Source organism: Parastagonospora nodorum, assembly GCF_000146915.1.
Source record: "Parastagonospora nodorum SN15 chromosome Unknown scaffold_35, whole genome shotgun sequence".
NCBI lineage: Eukaryota > Fungi > Ascomycota > Dothideomycetes > Pleosporales > Phaeosphaeriaceae > Parastagonospora > Parastagonospora nodorum.
Window position 1 is genome coordinate 150,075 of NW_001884583.1, and position 24,565 is coordinate 174,639.

Genomic DNA, 24,565 nt, shown 5'->3' on the forward strand with positions numbered 1-24,565 from the left:
CCATATTACTTCCTCCGACCTCATCTATTGCATAAATCTCCGATTCGCATCACAAGCGCACGCGCTATATCACATCGATAAGATCCAGATATTGCATTCGGCGACGTGGATGAGTGCAAAGGACTGGGGCCGGGGTCCAAGACGGAGTTGAGCGTCACAAGGCGATGTATCACATCCGATGGACGCGATCAAATATTGCTCAGGCCGTGATCGGTGGTCAGCTCCGAAGGAGCGCGAGGCTAGATCATGGGGAGTTGATAAGCAAAGTCGGGAAAATCTCGACTGGTTGGTTGTGTCGCTGCACGTGCAAGTGATGTTCGGAATAACGCGGAGGCGTGGGGGTGATCATACAGCAGTATGATACATATTCGGCGTAAGCAGACCTTGTCATCGGTGCGTGAATTTGTGTGACATTGGAACAACAAAGCGTGGGGACATGCAAGGGCAATATGTACGATGTTCCATGCATGCTGACTAGGGTAAGATGATGTACAGATTCTCACTTGTACTGAAATATCCGATCCCCTATGAGTGCCACGAGTTATCTCCACTTGTGACCTCAAAACAAAACTCACATGACCGATCCGCTCCAAATGACTTCAATGATGTGCCCAAGGTAGCGGCTACGGTGCTCATCGCATCGGAAGCTCGCTGCTCTTAGACTCAAAGCTGTATCGCAACCATTCGCCGACAGCCCTCAAGCTTTCCCACCGCACGGTCTCGTCTGCCTCCTGCATGAGTTCCATGACTCTACCCTTCAAGCCCAACTTTTCGAGTTGCTGCCTCTTCTCCGGTACCTCCTTGACCAGGCATGCCACATCGTTGCAACCGATAGCGAGGACCTGCTTGTCGTTCTCCCAATTCTTTGACAGAATCTCAGCAAGCTTGCGTGGGAGCTCGCCCTTGTTGTCTTCGAGTATGCGCCGCGCATTCTCGCTCCAGAAGGTGGGGTTGCGGTGCGGTGGGGACCAGCGAAGGTGGCCGGACTTCAGCTCGGCGGCGTACTCGTCAAAGGTAGTCTGTGTCTTGGTGTACTCTTCTAGTAAGTCGTTTAGAGACTGAAGGTCCTCCAGAGCGTCTTCATCGGTCAGATGACGCGATTTCAGGCTGTTGAGCAATGCTGGCAGGCGGGCGAGGACGGCTGTGGGCAGCAGCGACTGGCGGTTGGTGGTGAGGAGGTTTACGAGGGTAGATAGCAAGAGGCGGGTAGTCTTCTCCTTGGGCGATACACGAAGAAGCTGTGCGTACAAGACTACAATGTCATGGTCGCTGTAGACAGTTAGCAAGATGATTTCTCTAGTTAAACAATACACGTACTCCTGGAGTCCGTCACCAACAAGCTCGCCCTCGAAGCTAAGCTGCCAGATGACAAGAAGCACATGGTACAGGAGCTGTAGTCCCACACCACCAGCAAGTCCTCCGTCATTGCTGCGAATGCTGTTGCTACCATACAGCGTCGAATCCGTATCCTTGGCAGCGCCTGCTGCCGTGCGAAGAATGTCAAAGAGAGGGTTCAGAGTCTCTTGCCTCTGCTTCCAGAAGGTCTTCCTGGCCTTGCTGCTGCGGAGAACAGCCGAATAGAATCGGACAGCGATGTCTTGCAAGGCAGCGTCTGACGACTTTGCGAGCGTGGAGAGGTAGCTGAAGAGCTGGGGGAGGGCTTCGTCGACTTGCGGCGTGTTCTTCGAGGATTGTATGACAGCGTGTGACAGAAGTCCAGTGAGGACGTTGGAGGTAAGAAGAGGGACGGGGTCGTCGCTGTTCTTCAAAAGTGGCAGGAACGGCTTGTAAGGCGCAGGATGCTGGACGAGAGCTGTTGTGAGAGCGGGTATGTCTGCTCATGGGTTAGATATGCCTTCTTCCCCCAAAGTCCCGTGACCTCGCCATACCGTCAATCATGTCCGCGAGTAGCACCAGCATGTAGTGGATGATGTCCTGGCGTTTCGCTGCCGCCTCGAATATGCTCTGCGACCCGTTGCCGCCAAGCAGCAGGGTCACGAAGCTATCCACATCGCTCTCTATCGTCTGCTTTCTTTGCTCCTTCCGCACTTTATCAATTGATTTGATCTGCTTGAGGTCTGCATCCGTGATGGTCTTAGCCCGCACTGCGCCTTCCCACGATATTGGCCGGCCGCGGATGTTGTTCTGGATCGAAGCGAGGAACGACTGCTCTCCGGATGCCATGGCGAGAAAGTGTGTATTATTGTGAGGCTATACACACAGATAGAGGGGGTATCGAGGGCGCGAAGGTGATGTTGGAGCTCTGATGTTGTGGTTCCGATGCTATCACGGCCCACCAGAGCTGCAACCTCCGTCATCTGGCTCAAGCTCCATGTGGTGCTAACCACATTCGATCTAGCACAATGTGTCTTGGCATCAAAGCCCTTCTAGGGCAACCGTCAAACTGTCCAACAGCCAACAACAACATCAGCTTTGATACGCAATCAAAGCGATATGGAGTACTTCAGTCTGAAAAGATCGACTGCGGCCGACCGCGGTCAGTCGAACTTGTCGAGCAAAGTCTACGTGCGATCGACCAAAAGTGGCAAGGTCCAGAAAATTGTCCGAGAGCTTTACCTGCGACAAGATATCCCTTGCTCGTCACATTTATGCAAAGCGTGTTTAGACATTGCACCAACAGACTACTCAAAAAAGGGTGAGATTAATGAGAGTAAGTGTAGGAACTTGGCTAATCGAAACAGTCGCGCCATTTGTGCTTTCAGATACACCAGCAGGAACAAGCGACTACCCCAATGGCCTGTACCTACTTCCAGATACCAACGCGCTCTTGAATGGAATGGACCTTTTTGAGGTGGAGACAGCATTCCACGATGTGATCATTCTTCAGACCGTGCTTGAAGAAGTCAAGAACCGCTCATTACCGCTCTACCATCGCCTGATTGCTTTGACGAAGAATGAAGGAAAGCGCTTCTATGTGTTCTTCAATGAGTTCCGCCAAGAGACGCATGTAGCTCGAGATGCCGGCGAGAGCATCAATGACAGGAATGATCGAGCGGTACGCAAAGCTGTGGAGTGGTATAACCAGCACATTACAGAAGCCGTCACTGCACGCAGCAAGACGCAACAGCGCATCCCTACCGTCATTATGATCACGGACGACAAGGACAATCTCCGCAAAGCAGAGAAGGAGGATATACCTGCAGTGAGCCGTGAGTACGACTAAGTCCGGGATCTGTACTGTACTGACATTTCATAGTATCTGGCTTTGTCAACGGATTGGAAAATGCAGACGAATTATTAGACATGATGAGCGCCGCACAAGAGCAGAGAGATGTCAGATCCAAGAAGACTGAAGTGTTCTACTCTGACCACATCTCAACATCGAAGATGATGACCGGTGTGAAGGCTGGAACTATGCATCAAGGTATATTCAATGTCTCGACATACAACTATCTGGAAGGATCAGTCCACGTACCCGCTTTCGACAAGTCACTTCTGATTCTCGGACGAGAGAACAGCAACCGAGCAGTATCTGGCGATGTTGTGGTCGTGGAAGTGTTGCCAAAAGACCAATGGAAAGCACCCTCGACGAAGATAATCGAGGAAGAGACTCTCAACAAGAACGACAACGCAGAAGCTGAAGATGGCGAGAACGTCGTATCAGAAAAGGAGCGAAAAGCATTACAGGAAGAGGTCAAACGCGTGCATGGACAGACGGCAGAAGGCAAGCCTCAGCCAACTGCCCGAATTGTGGGTATCGCTAAGCGTAACTGGCGACAATATGTTGGCCACATCGACCGAGATTCGGTGCGGTCAAGCTCCAAGACCAGCAGAGCCCAACAGACGGTGTTTCTTGTGCCTATGGACAAGCGCATTCCGAAGATTCGCATCAGGACACGACAGGCGGGAGAGCTCCTTGGTCAGCGCATATTGGCAACGATCGACTCCTGGGACAAGGACTCGCGATATCCTGTTGGTCACTTTGTGCGATCGCTCGGAGAACTTGAGTCAAAGGGCGCAGAGACCGAGGCGCTCTTGCTGGAGTATGATGTGCAGTACAAGCCTTTCCCAAAAACTGTACTGGATTGCTTGCCCGCGGAAGGCCACGACTGGAAGGTGCCTGCCAGCCCGGAGGATCCAGGTTGGAAGGGTCGGAAAGATTTACGAGATCTGTTAGTCTGCAGTATCGATCCAGTGGGTTGTGTAGACATCGACGACGCTCTTCACGCGACCAAGCTGCCGAATGGGAACTTCGCGGTAGGTGTTCACATTGCAGATGTGTCCCATTTCGTCAAACCGAACAATGCCATGGACAAGGAGGCTAGCCAACGCGGAACGACCGTCTACCTCGTAGACAAGCGCATAGACATGTTGCCTATGCTGCTCGGAACGGATCTTTGCTCACTCAAGCCCTACGTAGAGCGCTACGCTTTCTCGGTTTTGTGGGAGATTACACCAGATGCGGACATCGTCAAGTCAGAGTTCACGAAATCAGTCATCCGTTCAAGAGAGGCTTTTAGCTACGAACAGGCTCAGATTCGCATCGATGACAAGTCGCAACAAGATGACCTGACCAACGGCATGCGGACACTCCTGATGCTATCGAAGAAACTGAAGCAGAAGCGCATGGATGCAGGAGCACTTAATCTCGCTTCACCCGAAGTCAAAGTCCGCACCGAATCTGAGACGTCTGATCCTGTCGATGTCGAGACCAAGAAACTTCTTGACACCAACTCCCTCGTTGAAGAGTTCATGTTGCTCGCCAACATCAGCGTTGCAGCCCGCAACTATGAAGCATTCCCTCAAACTGCTCTTCTACGCCGCCACGCTGCGCCACCCAAGACCAACTTTGAAGAACTCGGCAACCAACTCAAGATCAAGAAGGGCCTTGAGCTCAAGACCGACAGCTCCAAAGCCCTCGCTGACTCGCTCGATACCTGCGTTGACCCCAAAAATCCCTTCTTCAACACCCTCGTCCGCATCATGGCGACGCGCTGCATGATGTCCGCCGAGTACTTTTGTGCAGGCACACAGGCATATCCAGAGTTCAGGCATTATGGTCTAGCGAGCGAGATCTACACGCACTTCACCAGTCCCATTCGACGATATGCGGATTTGGAAGCGCATCGACAACTCGCTGCTGCTATTGAGTACGAGCAGTTGGATCCGAGCCTACAGTCCAAAGCGAAGCTGGAAGCTGTGTGCAAGAACATCAACGTCAGGCATCGCAATGCGCAGAACGCTGGGCGCGCATCCATCGAATACTACGTTGGCCAGGCGCTCAAGGGCAAGGATATTACAGAAGATGGATTCGTCATGAAGATCTTCTCGAACGGATTCGTCGTCTTTGTGCCACGCTTTGGTATCGAGAGTCTCATTCGTCTGAGGGAGCTGGCCACCCCAGAGCCGGAGGCGGACTTCGATGCGGAGAACTATGTGCTCAGCATCAAAGGCGATGTCAAGAGGCAGGTGGAGCTGTTTGAGAAGGTGCAGGTCAGGATCACGGATGAGATGGAGGAGAGCACAGGGAAGAGGAAGGTTAGGTTGACACTGGTCTGAGAATCATGATACGCATGGCCATGAGTCAACCTGGTGGTATTGGGACTGTGGTATAGTGCAAAAATAATCGGATCATAGTGAGGAATACAAACACATCTACTGAAGTTTCAATCTCGTCGAATGTCAACTACAAACAGGACGCGATAGCTCACACATGTACTGTCAATCATAAACATTCTGCTTTGAAGGTCGTGTGGTTGAGTAAGAAGATGCACAGCCCATGAGCGCTCTTGTCTGAAAGGAGTTTCTTCAATATTATGCTTTTCCTAGAAGGGGATATGCTTGTACCTATGCTCACCCCTGCACACATCACTCCCTTCGAGAAGGCGTTGTAAACTTATCGTATCACGCAATGCAAGACGTGCAGATACGTGCGATTTCGAGCATCAAGCCGTGTCAATCAAATAAATCGCTTTGCAGCTCCTGGCCATTGCGTCAGAGCGAATTCACATGCTTCTCATTTATTACGGCAAGTCACTGAGCAACCGAATATTCCGTTCGGACCTTGAACCATTGCAAAGGCCCTTCCTCGAGACGACACAGCGACAAATTTATTGCCAAGTCATCTTCACATCTAACATCGATATTGATCGGAAAAAAAAAGCACTCCCGGAGGAGCCCTTCCTCAAGATGCTAAATCTCCGAGACAGTAACATGAAAAATCCCAGCAATAACATCGCTTGCCTCTACCCGCGCCGCTCCAGCATGTTCATCGCGCTCGACCTGCCTTTGCGCCGTTCGCGCCGAAGAACAGCCTCGCGGCGATCATGACGCGATAATGAGCCCGTCGAACGTTGGAGTCTTGGCTTGGTTCACGCAATCCTGCACGGATCAGGTGGCTCGACCGACAAGGTTCAGGAACGGCTGCGCGTGGACACGTTCACTTTTTCGTTTCTCCCCTGAGTCTGAAGCGAGGAGGCGGCCGCGAACTGCAACCACCAGGCGCAGGTGTCAGGCGTCATGACTGTCAACTGTTGAAAGTTTATATCCCGCGAGTTATGTGTCTGGTCGACTACTTGCAAGTCTTGTATGATAGACACTGCACAAGCTTTCGTGCTCTGGTGTTGCATTGACGAAAACAGCACATGCACCGGAGTCTCCGATATCGATTTTCCGCTCGGCAAACTTACCATTGACAATTGAAGGTGCCGAGTTAAAAGGCCCGGAGGCCCTCCGCCCCTGCGAGTAAACCTGCTGCTCAGTACCTGCGCCTGATCGAGATTTAGTTTGGTAGGAATAGGCAGGCTATAGCTGCGTAGCGCGGAGTTTATCTGCGCCTTGACAATTGGGCGCGGTTCAGCTCGACGGGAAGAAGCGATGCTGATCTGCAAGTCGCACGGAGAAGGCGAAAGTTCTGGAGAGCGTCGATGCGGTGTAACTGTAACTGTGAGACAAAGCGGGGATCGAATGCGCTAAGAACTGATGGTGGGAACCACAAAACGACGATTCGTAGCAAACTGCATTCCCGGACGTGGTGAGAAATGACGGTGGTTGATAAAGCACGTTAAATGTCCATATGTGGCTGCGATGTAACGATAATTCAGTGTTAATTAAGGCACCACACCTCCGTGCCGTATCTGCGCAGAAGCGAGATCAGTTGTCAACGATAAGCTATATGAATCTATATTCTGAAGTGCTCACTTTGCAGCAAGCGGCTCCGTCTATTTGCATTCCCCTGGCATATCGTGATAGAAGCACTGTGCAAATTGCAGGGTGTTGCTGGAGTTCTCTCCGCAGTATTGCTCCAAGACCTCACAATATCTGGGCGACCACTAGTCAAACAGCTGTCGATTGGATCTGCTTGTATGCAAAGTGAACCGTAAATTTGGTTATCGATAGCAGCTGCAGCAGTCAATGAACAGAACCATGGGTCGATCGCACGTCGAGCACGGGATCCAACGCAAGTGTACCGTTCAGCGCACACGAACCTGCTGACCTTTGGCTCCGGCCTGATCCGAGGTCATGCCCAGGAATGCCATGAGATTTCTGACAGGCGCACTCGACGCAGCGGTCATCGATAATTGCGCTCATATGCGTCGGGATCGGTATATGGCCACGCCATTATTCGGCAGTCCGGACAAATCTTGGTTAATACCAATGGTCGAGCCGGGAGTCGGGTCCTGTTAAGAGCGCGCGGACCTTATATGAAAACAAAATGAGCAGGTTTCCCGTGGGGGTTTCGAAATAAACAGGTGTTTGGATATCGGGTGGAGTGGTTCCCGCTGTCCACATGCTGTGCGCTTCAAGACTTGATAGGTTGGCCGAGTCACCAGCCTTGCTCTGGGTGAAATGCCATGCTGTTTGCTGAGTCGTCATCGGTCCCAATTCCCGCCAAACGGCCAAATGGGCGAATTGGTAAGATGATTTGTGCTCAGCCTTTACATTACACTTTCGGAGCAGAGTACCAACTGAGTAAAGAGGGTGTCGATGTTTCCCAGATTTTACTGGAACCACGATATGAATTGAAGCTGTAGTCGGATTTCACCTCTGACCTGGACATGGCACTTGAGGCCTCTGATTGGTCAGGACAATTCATCTCGGTGCATGTTGCTTGTAAGCTTTCTTAACACCTACCACATCGGTACATATGAGAGCTCAGCTATCGGATTTCAGCTGAACTACCTATTGACTGCGTCGTCTTCACATGAGAGCATCGCGCGCCTGTGATCTTCAACACGGCAAGGTCGTATTCGAACCGCCAGCTAGCTGACCCTGCGCCAAGTGGGTTTATATGGGGCAGTCTCGCTTGCTCGCGTCGAAGATCAAGGTCCACGTGCCGTTGCGTTCTTTAGCCGGTGAGACTTGAGGTTGGGATTTCCAGGATGGACCTCACGGATCTAGCGGTAAAGGCGCATCGCAATCGTCGTCGGAATTCCAATTCAAGGGTTCATCAACGAAGAATTCTTCTGGCGGAGTGTTCCTACTGGCCTTGCGGCGTGAGGCCTTGGAATGGTAATGTGTGCAAGCGATGTGCGGCTATGTACATGTCAAGGGCAGACATGACTGCCGCTTCTGTCGTGCTGCAGCGAGCTCTCATTTCGGTTAAGGGAAGATGCGTATGTAGATCGCGACTTGCGGACAGAAATTCTCCTCGACGTAAGGACTTTCATTAGCAATTCTGGCTTGTTGGGAGCTTGAGTCAAGAAAGCACTGATATTCTGTTTCTGCAGATTTTGATTGGGATCGATTTGATCGACGACTTTTTGCTTTTCCATGTGTACAGCATTTGCCTACGATGGCAAGCGCGCTTCGGAGGTTCTCCGGCATGTGGCTGAAGATGGAGGGCCAGGCGAACTGCCTCAGCAAGACTAAACGCTTTGAAGAACTAATAACGAAGAGAAGCGACGGTTCCATGACACTGAGTCGGAGTGCCGCTTGGAAGGCGTCATCGTGCTTGTGCTGGCCCGTTCTGGAGCGTTTCACGTCGACATGCTGTCGAACCATGAACCGCGTGCGCGCCGTCGCAATTGGCTGCCACGAGATTCAGCCCCATGATGAAGCATATCAGGCATTCAGCGCTGAATACCTGGCAGGCTGGTGTCCAAGCAACCGCTTGCGACTGGGAACATGTCGATGCATCGCAAATCCATCGTCCGGTGTCCTGCAGCAGTGGGTCGCTAAGTGCAGGGTTTGCTGCAGCTTAGCCAGGAACATCCGGCAATGGTACCGCATCGCTCGCTGAAGGTGGGCTCCAGATCTCGCTTTCGTGCCCTCCTCGCGCTGTGTCCGTCGGCTGTAGAATTAGCCTGGATGGTGTTGTAAAGATGATGCGCACGCAGGATTCGATTGCGCGCCATTCCGCACTTTGGAGTGCTCCGAGGGGCTGGTCTAAGATAGGGAAGCTATCTGACGGGACGCACCTAGAGCCCGCTATTGAAGGGCTCGGATTGGCCAGTGCAGCAGTGAAGGCTATCTCCAGAGAGGCTAGCGTCGTTTGGTAGATCGACGTCGTGTCAGTGCTGCGCTCGAAGCGAAGAGGCCTGCCAGGCACACGCCCCTATCTGCAGTCCATGCGCATGCTTGTCTCATCCTGTCCGACGCCTCTGGGGCAGCAAGGACTCGTTCAGAAGAAGCAAACCGGGATGCGCAAACCGGTGTGTTGTCCACCTCATCTAATCGATCTCGCGATGCTGCTGTGCCCCTGAGTCTGGCCCTAGACACTGATGTGCTGTCACAGCCGAATTGTTGCTGACCCTCCCGACGCCACGTCGCTCGGTGCCTGGAAGCGTGGAACTGCAAGTGGACTGGACGGGAGTGACAATGCCCCTGCAGTGGTACGGCAGATACCACGGCGCAGATTGCCTTTCGAGGACATGGACCATGTTCGACTTCAACGGCGTTCCAAGGTTGTCGAAATTAGTACCATCATGGGTGTCGTCTAGTGCACTGCTCACCGATATTTCAGCGCCTCTTCGTACTAACAGACTTTGCTACCCACCCTCAGGTCTGGTTTGTACCTGCATGTTGCCTCTAGCCAAGCCAGTCCGTCTCTATAAGCCGCAAGAGTCCTCTTGCTCGGTGCGCCTCTACTGCGTTTAACCGAACAACGACGCTTTGTTCTGTCTGTTTCCGGTCCGCTAGTCACATACCATTGCTACTATCCTAGGTAGCTGTGGAGCAAGGCGATACACGCACGCATGACCAGGTTTCCGTCCTCTGAGCCCCTCCACCTAGTCCCACTGTACATTATTACCCGTACCTGCCCTCCGAGTGCATATCAGCTTTAGGCTCAGACATCCTTTGTCTCCTCATCCGGGTCCTGCTCGTCGCTGCAACTCCGATCCACCATGGTCATGCTTGGTTAAGCACTCTCGCTCCTTCATACCGTATCTTGGAGCTTTGTCAACTACCGTCTCCCAACAGTTGCACTTTCCTACCTCAAGGGAAGGTCTTCTGATAACTCAATCCAAAACCAATCCACTCTACCAGCCCGTTAATCACATCCAACATGGAGCAAGAAACCAAGGTCTGGATCATACTTGGTGCCGTCGTAGGCACTCTTATTCTTCTCGCAGTCACCGTTGCCGTCCTGTTCTGCTGGAGGCGAAACAAGAGACGGGTACGAGGCTTCTCGCTACGAGCCGTAACGCCACTGGACGACGCCGAATTCGAATCATGGCGGCGGCCCAGTCAATATACACAGCGTCCGGAGAAGTACGGAATCCGGCCTGTAGTCACACGGGATCGCATCTCACCAACAATGTTCGAGAAAGAGCTTCACACATACGAGCCGCCCCGAACACCGTCACCACAAGATGGCCTCAGATCGCCGTCCAGCTCAATACGAAAACCAGAACGAGTACGGAGGAAGTCTAGCGTTGCATCATCCATTGCCGACCGGCCTCCAACACCCTACTCGCCCACCTCACCAAGCAGTGAATTCAACCGAGCCTCTACTTCTTCTCGCAAATCGCAACCTTTAATACACTACCCTTCCGTTTCTGAAGCGTCGGCTTTCAAGTTCGACCTCAAATCTGAGTATGGCACCCATCAACAACACACTGGCCGCTGGATCTGAACTTCTTTCACCGCCTTTTGAACATGTACCAGCAAATGCTCAGACTGAAGTGACACAACAAGACACCTGCATCAGGAATGAGTGGTTCACGACACCTGGGGCCCTGCCACTGTCTCAGACACCATGAGTCACATCCGATTGACAGCCGTTTGCGTTACATCGCACCATATCCTGTTGTACGACTTGGTCTTTTACCAGAACACTCCACCCATGTCATCGCTTGACATCTCGGCTCTCTACCCTTCTCTTTGCCGGGTTCACGATCATACACGAACTTTTTTTGTTTTTGGCGTTTAGCGGATCTTCGCACTTGTGATACCAGACATCAGTCACCTACACAGGCTTTAGCCTCTTTTTCTTTACTGTCATACCATACCCTAGCGCACCACAGATTTGCAGGACGCAGTGAGAGGGCACGCGATGCGAGGAAAGCAACATGTATCTTAGTTGTACAGCGGACACTACCAGAGGCTAGCCCTCGAGTGTAAGAATGAATGGAGAATTACACATCTTGACCAACCACTCATCCTCTCGTGTATCTGCCGTGTCACCGTCTTGTACACATGCCATGCTCATGCGAGTCTGCAACATTCTCCGCTCGTTCTACCTGTAACATTCCCATGTCCCATGTTCAGCGGCAATCGCGCAATCCCAAATCCATGTCTCCATCCAAAAGCCTCAGTTAGCACCCGCAGTACCCGAGCAGCATCCGCCTGCCGTCCCCAAGGTAATTGCAATGTACCGGATAATCGCACCACGAAATCCCGTGGCGCGTCTCACCGCCATCTGCAATCCCCACTTGAGGGCAGCATCTGAAACCTTAAGCCCACAACCCGCCATACATCCCCACATGGTCCTATTGACGCATGAGTCGCGGCTGTGATTGCGACGGCCACTTGCACCGGCATGGTGGCGTGCATTGCCGGTATATCCAGGGACGTCCCCGCGATTCTTGCCATCGTGCAGTTTGGGGTGACACCGCGTGGTGTGGGCGCCGGGGAGTTGGGGTGAACAAGGTTTGGCAGGATGACTAAGGCAGGATGACGTGCAGCTGGGATGTTGAGTGTTAGAGCGAGCTAAGATGGATCCACAAACAACTTGTTGTCACTGCATGCACACCGCGCAGTGTTTCTTTATTCTAGCAAAACACCAAACTAGGTTCCCAAACACTTCTATCTGCACTCTGCCGTTCTGTTTTTCCTGCGATTGTAGCTCAACCACGCGCGCCAACCATCGACTTGCCCACTTCCCCGCAAAACGCGTACATCGCGAATCGCACACGACATCAGACGACATCACACATATCAGCCATCATGGATTTCATACAAGGCACGTGCCCACTCACTTTCACCGTGACCTGCTCCCACACGATCAATGGCTAACACCACCCAGACTACGCATCGCTCCTCCCACGCCTCCTCCCCATGTCCCTCGCCCAACCCCCCCTCCTCACCCTCCTTTCCACCGGCCTCGGTATAACCCGCACGCTCCAAACGCACCTCAACCCCCTCATCACACGGCTCGTCACCCAGCCCCGACGTCGCCAGCATTCTCGCGCTCATCGTCATACTCTTTCTCTCGCTCAAGATCCTGGACATGATGTACCGGGCAGTCATGTTCTGGATCAACATGTTCATACGGATCGCAATCTGGGGGTCGGTTTTAGTGGTAGGACTGTGGGTGTATAATCGCGGTCCGGAGGGGTTTGTCGAAGATGTCAGCGGGCTGGCGGAGTTTTGGATGGGCGAGTTTCAGAAGTACACTGGTGAGGTTAAGGAGTATAGGGAGAGCGAGAAGAGTCAGATCAAGATGAAGGCCGAGCAGAGGAAGAAGGGGTGGCGGTAGAAGGAGTGCTTGGTGGGAATGAGAAGAGGGGGAAGATTGGTTTGATTGATATTGATAGGGACGCTTGGGGATTGTACATTGTCATGAAACATAATTTGCGGGATGGATATTAAATGATTGCATGGCTGGCGTGGTGTGTTGGTTTGATATGCATTTCTATGGTGCATGAAATGGGATTTTCTTTGATGGAAAAGACGAATTATACAAATCTTCGTAGTTCTCAAGAGTCGTGAGGAGAGCAAGTTCCTGCCTCGCACAGATGGAAGCGCATTAACATGATGCAAAAGAATTTCATGTAAGGGTAGTATCGAAGTTTAGTTCGTTATCTACGTTACTATCTCATAGCGCGGTTACTTCGTTCCGCTATACCAAGGCTTGGGTAGCCATGAAGAAAGTTTCCGCCCATCGCTTGACGAGGGCGAACTGGGAAACAGTATGAGAGGGGCTGTGCATCTACCACGCATACGATGGGCTCTATATGACGTTCACGCCCAGCCTTTTGCACACGAGGCTGAACAAGAGCGGGGTCACATGCAGCACAGCCGCGCTCTACGTCTGAGCTGACCGCGGACACAGCTGCCTTCGCCTGCCCTTACAATATTTCTCTCGTCCGCTGCCATGGCCTCCCCCGATTTCCGTTGGTGATGTTATCGCCATCGGGAAACTGATAAAAGATATTGTCGGCGCTCTTCAGTCGGTTGGTGGCGCCAAAAGCGAATACCAGGAACTCGTCAGGGAGTTCCAGTCACTCGACACAGCATTGCGCCATCTCGACAGGCTCGAGGATCAGACCACGGTCCCGAATCATGTTGGGGCTATCAAAGCTGCAGCGTTGATTTGCCGCCACCCACTTCAGGATTTCCTGACCAGGATAAAGAAATACGAAACTTCCCTGGGTCCATGGAGTCGAGCGCATGCCGGCAAAGCAGCGAAGGATAAATTGCGATGGACTTTGGGAGAGAGAGACGACATACGACGACTACAGACGTACCTCGCCATACACCTTGGTACCATCAACACGTTACTCTTGGAGCACGGTTTGGAACAGATGAATTTGAGCGAGAAGAAAGCTGAAGAGAGTGTACTGCAGACTCATAGGAAGCTCGACGCTGCACACACAGCTCTTCAAAACATCCAAAAGGATGCCACAGGGCAGGCTATTATTCTGCGGACTATGCAAACAATGCTTGGAACTCTCTGCAATGTCGTATGTGGCGAGGTCAGGACTTCTTTGCAGCAGTTTGCTCAGGTAGTTAACACAGTCTGGTGAGCTACTACTCCGAGACCACTGGTTTCGAGCATATACTAATATCCCCCAAAGTATCTCCACCCAACAGATCTACACTGTCGTCCTCGAAATCCGCGACTCCATGAGCCCGGTTGACACCCGTTTCACATACTTCCAAGCTCCTTTCCAAGTTGAAGACGCGCTTGGCTTTGTGTATCCGGTTCCCTCAGAGTTCACGTTGGATGAAGTGGAGAACATCTTACGTTACAAATTTCGAAAAGGCCCGGGAGCCAGCGCTGTCCGCCGAGGAGAATTTGAGCTTTGTAAGACGAAGAGGCGGACAGAAGCGATCACAGAGACTACTCGACTACTACCAGGAATGGCAATCACCATGGCTGTCATAATAGCATCAGATTTAGTGGCTGCGGGTACAGCTTGTCCGATTCGTCCTTGCGGTTCAATGGATATTACCAGCTACCCTGGCGGGGGTCTCAAATGGTACGAGTCATCCTAAACTTTGTGGCCAGCGCTGAGAGTATTTGTACAGTCGTGATTGCGAGGTTTGGTTTGACCAAAAAATGTAAGGAGACAAAAACCAAAGATACTTTACTTTCCATCCATTGCGATGTCCAGAATGCATTCAGGTACGCTATGAAAACTCCAAATCAATGATTATCCGGTACGTAGTTCCAACATTACCCCGACTTCTTACTGTGTATTAAATCTGGTTGTCAGCCACCTGTACCCGATGTACAATCAAAGTTTAGAGTTCATGGAAGAACTCACCACCGATGCCGTGCATCACGCGACTGATCACGACGAAGACTGCTTCGATGACTTCAGCATGGGGCTGAGAAATGTACGGCTGGACTATGTGCAAGTATTCCCAGGACACACTTCAATCCTGCAACAAGCTGATATCATCATCATGAGAGAGATGATAGATCAGCCACTCTTATGGCTCAAGGATTTGACCCGTACCGCTCGTTCATTGTTGTCGGTGCGAGACACAGAACGTAGGCTTTCAATGTACAATGAAACCTCGTACTCTGATTAGGCAGCGAGCCCCCGTTATGCTGATCCTCGATTTTCTGGATAAACCTGCAGAGGGGACTATGGTTATGGTCACTCGGATGAAGACTCTGCATACGGAGGTAAACACTACTTTTAATCGACAGACGCAGAGAATGAGGGGGAAGCACGGTTCTTTAGAAAACGAAAACCCACACGTTATCGCCCGTAGGAAGAGCGCGACTCACGACTATATTTAAAGGGAAAGTATGATCACTCAGGTTCACGCAAACCTTTACGTCTCATAAAGTCCATGTCGTCCTTCTCAAAGCCGTCTTGTATAGATTAGTGGATGAAGGAAAAGGCTCCTGAAGCTTCGACGTATAAATCATGTGGCTATCTGTCGCTGGAACTTTTCGATATACAGTAGGTATTGCAATAACGCAGAACCGACAGTACTTATGACATCAGCATTGGATGATGTATGCATCTGCTAAAGATTTCCTCATGATGTGCCTAAATCTGACGAACCCGACCAAATCAACAATCATCGCATGTTTTATCACCGACCCTTTTTCAGTGGCGATGTCGCAGGTAGAATTGTTCGTGGCGAGAAAAAGAACATAGATTGTATTAGAATACAACTACATTAGACAGACGGGAATTTCGTTGTTCCTGATATCGACAAGGCAGGAAGTGCAGGTTATGTCCTCACCATAAGCTCGAGCGGGAAAGTGAAAGTGAAAGGGAACCACGTAGAAAGCTCCCAAGCTCTGCAGCGACGTTGGACCCGCCACGCACTAAACCCCAACTACGATTGCTCCTCCGCCTCCTTTGACACACCCTTCAACTCGAAGCCCTAGCCGACCCGCGTTATCTACGTTGCAAAAACCACAAATCATGGGCAAACACAACAACGAGCCGGAGATGACGCGTCTTGAGGAGCTTGAGCTCCAACGCGGACTCAAAGACCTTGTTCACGGTAGCAAACACCGTCGTTCACCCATATCGCTCTCTTTCCTAACGTTTACAGAGTACATCGACACCCTCTACCCCTCCACCAATGGCACCGCCATCCTCATCGGCCGCCACGCAGCCACCTTTCCCTCGAGTGAGCGCAAGCGCAGCGGACGCGAGGAATTCATCATGATCCGCGCTATCGCATATCTCGATGCCGATAAGACTACGTGGAAGATGGTTGCGCAGAGCAGCAAGGCGCAATATGGCATCACCTCAGCACTGCAGGAGTTCAGCAAAGATCTGGAGAGGGCGATGGCGAACGTGGCGGACAATGGAAGCAAGAGGAAGAGAAGTGGATTGTTTGGGGAGGACGACTACTATGACGAGGAGAGGGAGAAGAGGTTGAGGGAATGAGATGAGTGTGCACGGGAATGACGGGTTCGGCCCGTGAGGCATGATACACAGGATATGTAATCAAAGTGGTTAATAAGATGCGACGACGGTGTGTGTACACTCAGATTGATCGAAGGTGGACTCCCAGGCGCAATGAGCTTTGAACTTGTGATTCCTATTATGTCAGCCTTCGTAACCTCCCACCAGGCGCCGGCAAAGTTCCTCGATGACTTCGCGCAACGTTCAAGGTAGCCTAGACATATTCAGAGATCTCCGTCGATTTAAGTAGAGTGTCTTATAGCTGCATATGTATCTTAGCTTCTTCAGAATTAGATAAACATGCTCTTAAAGACCGTTAGGTTATGTCGTATAGGTGCAGAGCATACACAAATTTTGCCGCTACCTTGTGCTCTTTCACTTTTGACCCCTGCAAGTAGTACTGCGCTAGCCACTAGCCTCCCCCACACATCGCTGCTGGAGATGCGACCCTCACCTTTCAAGTTTGCACAAACATCTTGTCGCTTTTCTTCGCCGCTCGAATTTATTCGCTGCGCCAGCTGTCTTTGGCATTCAACTTTCTTTAGAGCTCCACTAACACTTGGTAATGGGTACATAGGATATCGTTGTCGATGCCTCACGACTTTCGATGGATGAGTCAAGCTTTAGCCACCATCCTTCCTGATCTCGAAAAAACAGTATGGTCTCGACAGCCGTCCGACCGTGAGATTCAGACCATTCTGCCTTTCGGAAAGTTCAAGGGACTATCCAAACTCAGGAGTTTGAAGGATGATTTTGATTGGTTCTGCGACTAAGCAGATCCCGAGAACGTGTATGGTCTCCTACATGAGCCTACGGAATCCTTGCCAGCAAGTCTGTCGGGACTTGCACATTTCTGGCTGTCTGCTTCCAGACCACTTCGCACATCAAATATATTCAGAAAGTCGCCCGCGATCTGCAACTATCACGCATCGATCTATCAATTATCATGAGATGGTGCACGTTGGATGGACGGGATGAGCACCAGAGACGAGAAGTAGTCAGTACATTCGAGCTCGAGAGAAGTGAGGGGGAGCACTTTGAATCCAGTGTATATAAATTGGCAAAAGCTGGTGATGAAATGCGTATCTGGCTCCAGGGAGGCCACTTCGCCGAGAAGATGCTATTTGCACGATATTTCACTATGCCATGGCCGCAATGGGGAGACACTGATATAGCTTGCCAGTGTGATAGAGACGTAGAAACTTGGGAAAACTATTTGCAGGTCAAAACACAAGAGGATGAGGGAACTTCAGAAGAGGTCGAGTACAGAGGCGAGTTCACACAAGGTAGACTGAATTCGATACAAGAGTCTCCGCAAATGCGATACTAAGGTCATTAAATTCACGCATCTTGTTCTCATTGACCGCAACTAGGGCCTGTAGCACCAGTTCCGCCTACTATGTCGCTTGGCTCACTAGATAGGGGCAAAACTCGTGTCCGCTCTGCACCTCTATGACATAAACTAACGGTTTTTGAGAATATACTTATGAGTTTTTAAGAAATTACAAAGACACATGCTATTTCCAAGATAAGTCGTACTAGTTTTCTAAAGGGTTTTGAGAATATCTAGCCTACTCTGACTTCTTCTCGATGAGTGAGGGCGGACAGGAATTTTACCGGCACCTGGTGGGCTCTCCGCTATCGCCGGCATACACAAATCTACTCTGAGATCTGTGGGGCGGAGAACATGTTTACTGAGAGATTCCCAGTGCACTCTCACGACTTGAACCGTAGCATCGACATAATGGCACCTTCCAAGCCACGGACAAACTCAACAACGTGAACAAGTTCTCTCAACGTGCAGCTGGTCAACATGGCACCTCATATATCGAATGGCACTGATAGCATCCCCGAACATCATTTGATAGCTTGAAGTTGTGATTCTCATTTTATTCCCCTCGTAGTGTCCATAAGTTGCACCTGTCCCGGGAGCTCAACGGGCTCCACATTGACGGGATGAGGCCCACTGTACATCTCCACCGGACCCTGACTATCCTCCCGATGATAGTACTTCTGGAGGTCTTCGGAGTCGTGCGCGTAAAGCGGCACATTGTCTGTGAATCCGTTCCGATCGTAATGGGTATGATCTGGCGGCGATATCGCTTTCCCCTGAGCCCCATGCTTGCGTCGTATGAGTACAGTTCCCAGAATGGTCAGACAGATTAATGCGAGACCTCCAAGGACACCCCCTACTATAGCTCCAATGTTCGCTGACTCTTGCTTAGAAGGAATGGAAATCGGGTCTGTTGTGACAGATGTCTCCGCAGATCCCGCAGATGTTTCTAGAGGCGTGGGTGTCGATTGCGAGATGGATATGGTGAAAGAGGTACTAGGTACAGATGTGGGGCTCGATGGTGTTGTTGTTGCTGATGCGGCGTTTGGAGACGGGAAAAGCCTGTCGGTTCCAGCTTTTGCTCCACAAGCAATGTACTCATAGGACTGGTCACGGCCAGCGATTGATAACACAGTGGAACAAAACTGTGTAGAGTCGCTGGTATTTCTTAGATTCATAGGTATCCCCGTGCTTGTAATGACTGACCATGATACAGTAGTGATGTCCGTTCGACGAGTCAGGCGGCCACAGCCTTTAGTGCAAGAATGACTGTCTACACATACTCCAGCTAGACCACAATCCACTGGGAGTGCTACAGTTGTTGGACAGAATCCCCATAGCCCATTCTTGGCGTCTACGCGGCAGTCGAAGCCAGGATCTGCCGTTCGGGGGTTCTTGGGGTCGCCTTCTGAGTATCCACAAGTATCTATTGAGGCCGCTTGCGACGCGGTCGCTATGCCCAAGACAAGAAAGCAAGTAACAAGAAACATTCCACCTGGTATAAAAGAGCGTGAGGAAAAGTGCGGGTACTAGTGCGAATTTCACGGGTAGGGTCGAGAAATTGGTACATGTTTATGCAGTTGTTGGATCCCCTGGCTGACCACGCCGCAACCTGGCAGGAAATAAGATGAGGAAGAAAAGCAATACCATGCAACTGCATTCTCGGCTGGTAGCGCACGCGCACTGTTGGCAAACAACGTGGCGTAATCCGTGCTGTACTCAATCAGAAAGCTGACAGGAAAGTAGCTCACCCAGTCTGTCTCATAGTAGCCCAACTATTCCACGAAATTGCTGAGCTTCTTGGATTTCGCAAATTGAAGCAGCGCAATACGAAGGTGCGAGGCCCTATGTCTCTTCAAAAGTTTAACAGAAAGTGCATTACACCTACAGCGTAAGGGCTTGCATGAGATAGGCGCGCATGTCTTTCGTTGAATTTCAGCTGGCTCACCGATGAATCCTGAATCCTGAATCGGACAGCCCGAGAAGCCATAGCGAAATGCACGAGTGAATCAAGATCTGAACTACTGATTGGCTAAGCGCAGCTGGCACCAACACTCATGTACAGTTCAGGAAACCTTTCGACTCGAGAACGATGATCAGAATCCAAGCTAGGATTAGAGGGCCAAGCTCTGCATGTTGTGTCGCACAAATAAGCGCGCGACTTCTCTTTTGGGTTTAGCGAAATTGCGCTGGAAGATGACTGGGTGGATGAAGTGCGTCTGCTCTTTGTACCTACGCATACGTGCAGTCTGCGTTGAACTTACGTTGCGCCAGCCCTGGGCAGATGTCTCGGATAGTAGAACTAATCCATTCAAGTGCGTATCAATTTGGCTCATGGCCAATCAAGGTGGTTGCTTTGAAGATCTGGGAGCACGTGACTGAAATTGTCCTGCGACATGGTTTTACGAAGTGGCACAGTCGCTCCCGCTCGCACTCACATGCCTTTGATACTTCCAACGTCATGTAGTTTCTTTGTGAGAACCTCACACTGCCGACTTTCTCCTGGCGACGGAGGCCGTTCGCTTCTTCCATGGCTAACCAAAGAAGCTTGCGATCGCTCTTAAAAGCCGTGGCATTACTTGCAGCCATATTTCTCCTCGTGCTAGGATTCAATTTTGTACAGTACGACTACAGTGGGTTAAAACCGAGTCACATCAGCACTGAGATCGTCAAGCCTCCCGCGGTGGGTTAGTATTACTTTGTCCTAGACTCATGGAATAACATGGAAAGCTCACAGTTATCAGAAAAGCCTGCGGCCATGACTGTTGCCACTTCGCCAGCGACAGTCACAGCTCCCACTGGACTGCCAAGTAAAGCAAACGACATTCTGATCGCGCAAGTACCATCATATGTTGACGCCATCTTGAATCCATCAGACTCAACATTTGATCGTTTGGAGTGTCCGCAGCCAAACCTTGACCGTTACACTTACCTCAAACACCAAACAAATCAAACCGAAATCTTGCAGCATCCCAGGTTTTTCTTCGCGCTCGATCTACATCAGTGTATCCAAATACTCCCGCGACTACTCAGTTCAGTCGTAGAAGCAATAAAATTCCTCGGCCCAGAGAACTGCGTGCTCTCCATCGTAGAAGGCCGCTCCGATGACGGCACATTCGAAGTCCTCGACGAGCTTCGCTCCAACTTACACGCCCTCGGCGTGACTTACTTCTTCCAAACAAGCGACATAAATCCCGTTGCTCCCGGACGAGACCGCATCGAAGCCCTCGCAGACCTGCGCAACCTCGCCCTACAAGATCTCCTCGACCACCCGGCGCACTACGAGCCCGACACCACGGTCATATTCCTCAATGACATCGCGCTGTGCATGGAAGACATTCTAGAACTCCTCCACCAGCGGCACCAACAAGGCGCCGACCAGACGTGTGCCATGGACTGGACGTATGTGGGCGACAACCCAACATTCTACGACGTCTGGATTGCGCGCGGCATGACGGGCGATCTGTTCTTCAACATCCCCGAGGACGGGAGCTGGGATTATGCCTGGAACCTCTTCTGGAACGACGGAAAGGCGCGCGCGCGGCTCGCTGCTATGAAACCATTCCAGGTGTTTGCGTGCTGGAATGGTGTCACTGCGTTCACTGCGAAGCCGCTGTTAGACGGTCGAATTAAGTTCAGGGCGCATGGACCGGGCGAGTGCTTCCAGGGAGAACCGAAATTGTTTGCGAAGGATATGTGGGCGAATGGATTTGGCAAGATTGCTGTGGTGCCGAGTGTGAATGTGGAGTATAGTGATGAGGCGGCGAAGAAGATCAAGGCACTCAAAGGGTATGTGGCGAGACATATTGCGAATGAAGGAGACGATTGGAGGATCGAGTGGGAGACGAAACCACCGGAGAAGGTGAAGTGTATGCCGAATCATCAGCATCAGAGTTTTGTTGATTGGGATGAGGGACTAAATCTAAGAAGTGGAAGATAGGACACGTTTTTTTGTACAAACATTACCAAAACAAGAAGGCGTATATGCATCTACATGTTATACTTGCAATCAGCGAAAACACCCGGTCAACGCTAAACCGTGTCGCGCCACAAATAAAAAGCCAATCCCATATCAGGATATCGTTCGACTATGTCAATATGCTATTTGGTGACCCACCTCGAAACAGGATGGATATCCGGAATGTCATCCACGAAATTAGTATCGAGATATTCCCAGCGAAAATAAAGACGATCTCTCCAGACTACTTTCCAGTTGTCATCCAACAGCCATGTATTCGCCTCTTTCTCGAGAACATCCTCGATCCGCAAATTGTTGCGCTCTAACGCTTCGCACCACGCAGCCCAATGCCACTTGACCCGAGCGAGCATCGATGGTGTCAAGCCATTTACACCCAGGTCGTGGCGACCGACCCCATGCTTGATGAGAATGCTGAGCATCTCTACGAAAGTTGTATAGTCAATTTCATTGACACGCTTACTCCACATCGAGGAGTGTATTGCATTCCCACCAAAGAAAGGTTTCTCGATGGGAGCGCCGAGCTCGATGAGGTGTTGCAACATCTGCGGTATGGAAAAGCAAGACCAGTCATGTTCTGTTGACTGTTCCCCCTCATTCCTTAGTAGCCTATTGCACGTGTTCAAAATTTCGTCTTGTTCCTGTCCGCGTGCTAATTCTAACAAAGAAAGAAAAGCTACTTCCAGTAGAAATGACAAAGGGTCGGCTGCCCTACTAGATGCATTTCCGATAATAGAAGAAAGCTTATACCGTGGTCCGATATAGATGCCGACCGCAAGGCTTGAATCCTGTCTACAATGCATAAATATAGTGTGAAATAACCAAGCCAAAAGATTACTCACCTCAGGGCGGTTTGTCCGATACCTTGACTTTCAAGATAATCTAGAAGGTCGAAGCGCAAGCTCAGTACCGCAAGCTGAAGATACGAGTGGTCAGCGCAATACGACATGATTGCTACTAAACGACAGAACTTGAAAAACTGCTTACAAGTAGGCAAAGATTGTTGCCATATTTATCTACGTGAAAGGGAGAGATAATGCCCTGCCGAAGGGCGGTATCGAATTTGGCCAATGATGTAGAATTGCAAATTCCGGAGTGGTATCGGTCTGTCGTAGCTTCATCCACAACCGTGAAAACGTTCAAATGGGCATATATCCTAGGTTGTCCTGCGTGCGCCAGATCACGAAGGAAGTGCGCGTTGACATGTACGGATGAATGATTCTGCGTAACGACGTACGATATTCCTGCTTCCGCCGTTTCATGAATATCTTCCCCAGCTTCTCGAGAGCGTGGCATGGTTATGTCTACGGGTCCGGAAGGTGTCTGAACATTAAAGGTTCGGCTGGAAAGTGCCCAACGTTTTCCCGACCCTGTCATTTGTCTCGTCGATGTTATCTTTTCACCATCGGTTGAGTATGAGTAGCCGCTTGATGTCCGATTTTTGGCACTATTCTTCAAGAAGCCAACCGTATCCTGAGGGTAAGACCACCGATCGAATGATTTCGCCGCCGAACCTGGGTGTTGGAGCGCCTTCTCTTGGGCAGCCGAGCCGACTAGATGCTGAAGCTCGGAGCGGAGGAATTCAGCGTCGGATGCCGAGATTTCATGGCCGTGTTGAGAGATGAGAGAGTCAATGGCGAACTCAATATCATCTTGGAAAGGTAGAAGATATGCCATGATCCTATCTTGACGTTCCCCGAGGAAGGAGATAGCGCGGTGACTCTGATCCACCAGCAGGGAACCGTCATTGAGAGATAGAAGTTGTTTGATGTCGGTAACGGCACGCAGAATGCTGGATGTTTGCTGCTGTGTTCCTTTGGCAACCCTCATAGACGCGTCCTGGCGGCGAAGGATTTCAACTTGAGTGCGTTGTGTAGTTATCAGTGTCCGTTGATGTCGGTCTTGGTTCAATAGCTGATTTCGTTGGTTGTTGTCAATCTTCGACGTCAGAGCTTTCTGATGGTTGTGCAACACGAGTGCATCTTGGTGTTGAGCGTCAATCTTAGCCACAAGCGCTTGATACACACGGTCAGTCTTCAATCCGGCGTCTTCGAAGCACTTCAGCATCACGGTTTTGACGTCGGTGAGTCCCAAAGCCAGCAGCTCTCTAGAACACTTTGTTAGCATTGTTAGGAATAAGCGCATGTCCAGCTGGGAAAGAATTATGTTATTGTAATGACGAGTGGTCGTGAAAGCCATAGATAACAACGTACATGCAGGCAAGCGTCAATGCATTTGCCATGAGAGTCTTCGCGTGCTCCAGGCGTTGGATCGCTTTGTTCACCCTGTCTTTTCCCAAAACAAATTTGATGTTTCCCCATGTTTTAATGCCGTTGTATTTTTTTGCTGTCTTCGAAAGTTCTCGTAGCTCACGGTCCAACGCTTTCGTAGCAGATTCAAGCGAGGAAGTTACATCCGCTGCGCTAGCGGAGGCACCCCTAGTCTTGAGATCTTGCTGACATCTTCTCGAGTTATGATATAGAAGGACAGTCGTTCGAATGACCTCGCGTAGTCGGTCGATCTCCTCTGGCGCATCCGCAACTTCGCCCAGGAAGCTATAGAACTCACGACCCGTCCTGACGAGGACATCTGCAACTCCTACGACGGCAAATGCGCTAGCCGCTACCTCCAAAGCGCCTGACATGGCCTGAACAACGGTTGTCGCATGGAATGGTGGAACGTCACGAAGATTGCGCGGTTACCACCTAGGTGGACAGTCGGAAGGATTATGAGACCCCGAGT

The 24,565-nt window shown here is 50.9% G+C and overlaps 12 protein-coding genes across 12 annotated transcripts; 6 read left to right on the plus strand and 6 right to left on the minus strand.

The window, feature by feature from the left end:
• Window positions 1-474: 474 nt before the first annotated feature.
• SNOG_15029 (hypothetical protein) lies at window positions 475-2,184 on the minus strand (the record flags this gene model as incomplete). Its single annotated transcript, XM_001805141.1, has 3 exons — window positions 475-1,269; window positions 1,318-1,834; window positions 1,890-2,184. 3 exons carry the CDS (start codon window positions 2,182-2,184, stop codon window positions 633-635), a joined length of 1,449 nt encoding a protein of 482 aa, XP_001805193.1. The 3' UTR covers window positions 475-632.
• Window positions 2,185-2,363: 179 nt separating this feature from the next.
• SNOG_15030 (hypothetical protein) lies at window positions 2,364-5,520 on the plus strand (the record flags this gene model as incomplete). Its single annotated transcript, XM_001805142.1, has 4 exons — window positions 2,364-2,562; window positions 2,642-2,671; window positions 2,703-3,170; window positions 3,218-5,520. 4 exons carry the CDS (start codon window positions 2,364-2,366, stop codon window positions 5,518-5,520), a joined length of 3,000 nt encoding a protein of 999 aa, XP_001805194.1.
• A 3,640-nt stretch (window positions 5,521-9,160) lies between these two features.
• SNOG_15031 (hypothetical protein) lies at window positions 9,161-9,842 on the minus strand (the record flags this gene model as incomplete). The annotated part of the gene is made up of 3 exons (XM_001805143.1): window positions 9,161-9,266; window positions 9,381-9,517; window positions 9,714-9,842. 3 exons carry the CDS (start codon window positions 9,840-9,842, stop codon window positions 9,161-9,163), a joined length of 372 nt encoding a protein of 123 aa, XP_001805195.1.
• A 626-nt stretch (window positions 9,843-10,468) lies between these two features.
• SNOG_15032 (hypothetical protein) lies at window positions 10,469-11,038 on the plus strand (the record flags this gene model as incomplete). Its single annotated transcript, XM_001805144.1, has 1 exon — window positions 10,469-11,038. The coding sequence occupies one exon, from the start codon at window positions 10,469-10,471 to the stop codon at window positions 11,036-11,038; it is 570 nt and encodes a 189-aa protein (XP_001805196.1).
• A 1,313-nt stretch (window positions 11,039-12,351) lies between these two features.
• On the plus strand, window positions 12,352-12,883 carry SNOG_15033 (hypothetical protein; the record flags this gene model as incomplete). Its single annotated transcript, XM_001805145.1, has 2 exons — window positions 12,352-12,367; window positions 12,555-12,883. 2 exons carry the CDS (start codon window positions 12,352-12,354, stop codon window positions 12,881-12,883), a joined length of 345 nt encoding a protein of 114 aa, XP_001805197.1.
• Window positions 12,884-13,501: 618 nt separating this feature from the next.
• Window positions 13,502-14,625, plus strand: SNOG_15034 (hypothetical protein; the record flags this gene model as incomplete). Its single annotated transcript, XM_001805146.1, has 3 exons — window positions 13,502-13,520; window positions 13,558-14,149; window positions 14,205-14,625. 3 exons carry the CDS (start codon window positions 13,502-13,504, stop codon window positions 14,623-14,625), a joined length of 1,032 nt encoding a protein of 343 aa, XP_001805198.1.
• Window positions 14,626-16,022: 1,397 nt separating this feature from the next.
• On the plus strand, window positions 16,023-16,496 carry SNOG_15035 (hypothetical protein; the record flags this gene model as incomplete). Its single annotated transcript, XM_001805147.1, has 1 exon — window positions 16,023-16,496. One exon carries the CDS (start codon window positions 16,023-16,025, stop codon window positions 16,494-16,496), a length of 474 nt encoding a protein of 157 aa, XP_001805199.1.
• A 1,902-nt stretch (window positions 16,497-18,398) lies between these two features.
• Window positions 18,399-19,417, minus strand: SNOG_15036 (hypothetical protein; the record flags this gene model as incomplete). Its single annotated transcript, XM_001805148.1, has 3 exons — window positions 18,399-18,953; window positions 19,131-19,342; window positions 19,378-19,417. 3 exons carry the CDS (start codon window positions 19,415-19,417, stop codon window positions 18,399-18,401), a joined length of 807 nt encoding a protein of 268 aa, XP_001805200.1.
• A 605-nt stretch (window positions 19,418-20,022) lies between these two features.
• On the minus strand, window positions 20,023-20,436 carry SNOG_15037 (hypothetical protein; the record flags this gene model as incomplete). The annotated part of the gene is made up of 3 exons (XM_001805149.1): window positions 20,023-20,079; window positions 20,112-20,149; window positions 20,286-20,436. 3 exons carry the CDS (start codon window positions 20,434-20,436, stop codon window positions 20,023-20,025), a joined length of 246 nt encoding a protein of 81 aa, XP_001805201.1.
• Window positions 20,437-20,605: 169 nt separating this feature from the next.
• SNOG_15038 (hypothetical protein) lies at window positions 20,606-22,131 on the plus strand (the record flags this gene model as incomplete). Its single annotated transcript, XM_001805150.1, has 2 exons — window positions 20,606-21,716; window positions 22,061-22,131. 2 exons carry the CDS (start codon window positions 20,606-20,608, stop codon window positions 22,129-22,131), a joined length of 1,182 nt encoding a protein of 393 aa, XP_001805202.1.
• On the minus strand, window positions 21,949-22,772 carry SNOG_15039 (hypothetical protein; the record flags this gene model as incomplete). Its single annotated transcript, XM_001805151.1, has 3 exons — window positions 21,949-22,247; window positions 22,287-22,432; window positions 22,666-22,772. The coding sequence occupies 3 exons, from the start codon at window positions 22,770-22,772 to the stop codon at window positions 21,949-21,951; spliced, it is 552 nt and encodes a 183-aa protein (XP_001805203.1).
• Window positions 22,773-22,780: 8 nt separating this feature from the next.
• Window positions 22,781-24,467, minus strand: SNOG_15040 (hypothetical protein; the record flags this gene model as incomplete). The annotated part of the gene is made up of 2 exons (XM_001805152.1): window positions 22,781-23,930; window positions 24,037-24,467. 2 exons carry the CDS (start codon window positions 24,465-24,467, stop codon window positions 22,781-22,783), a joined length of 1,581 nt encoding a protein of 526 aa, XP_001805204.1.
• Between the last annotated feature and the right edge of the window lie 98 nt (window positions 24,468-24,565).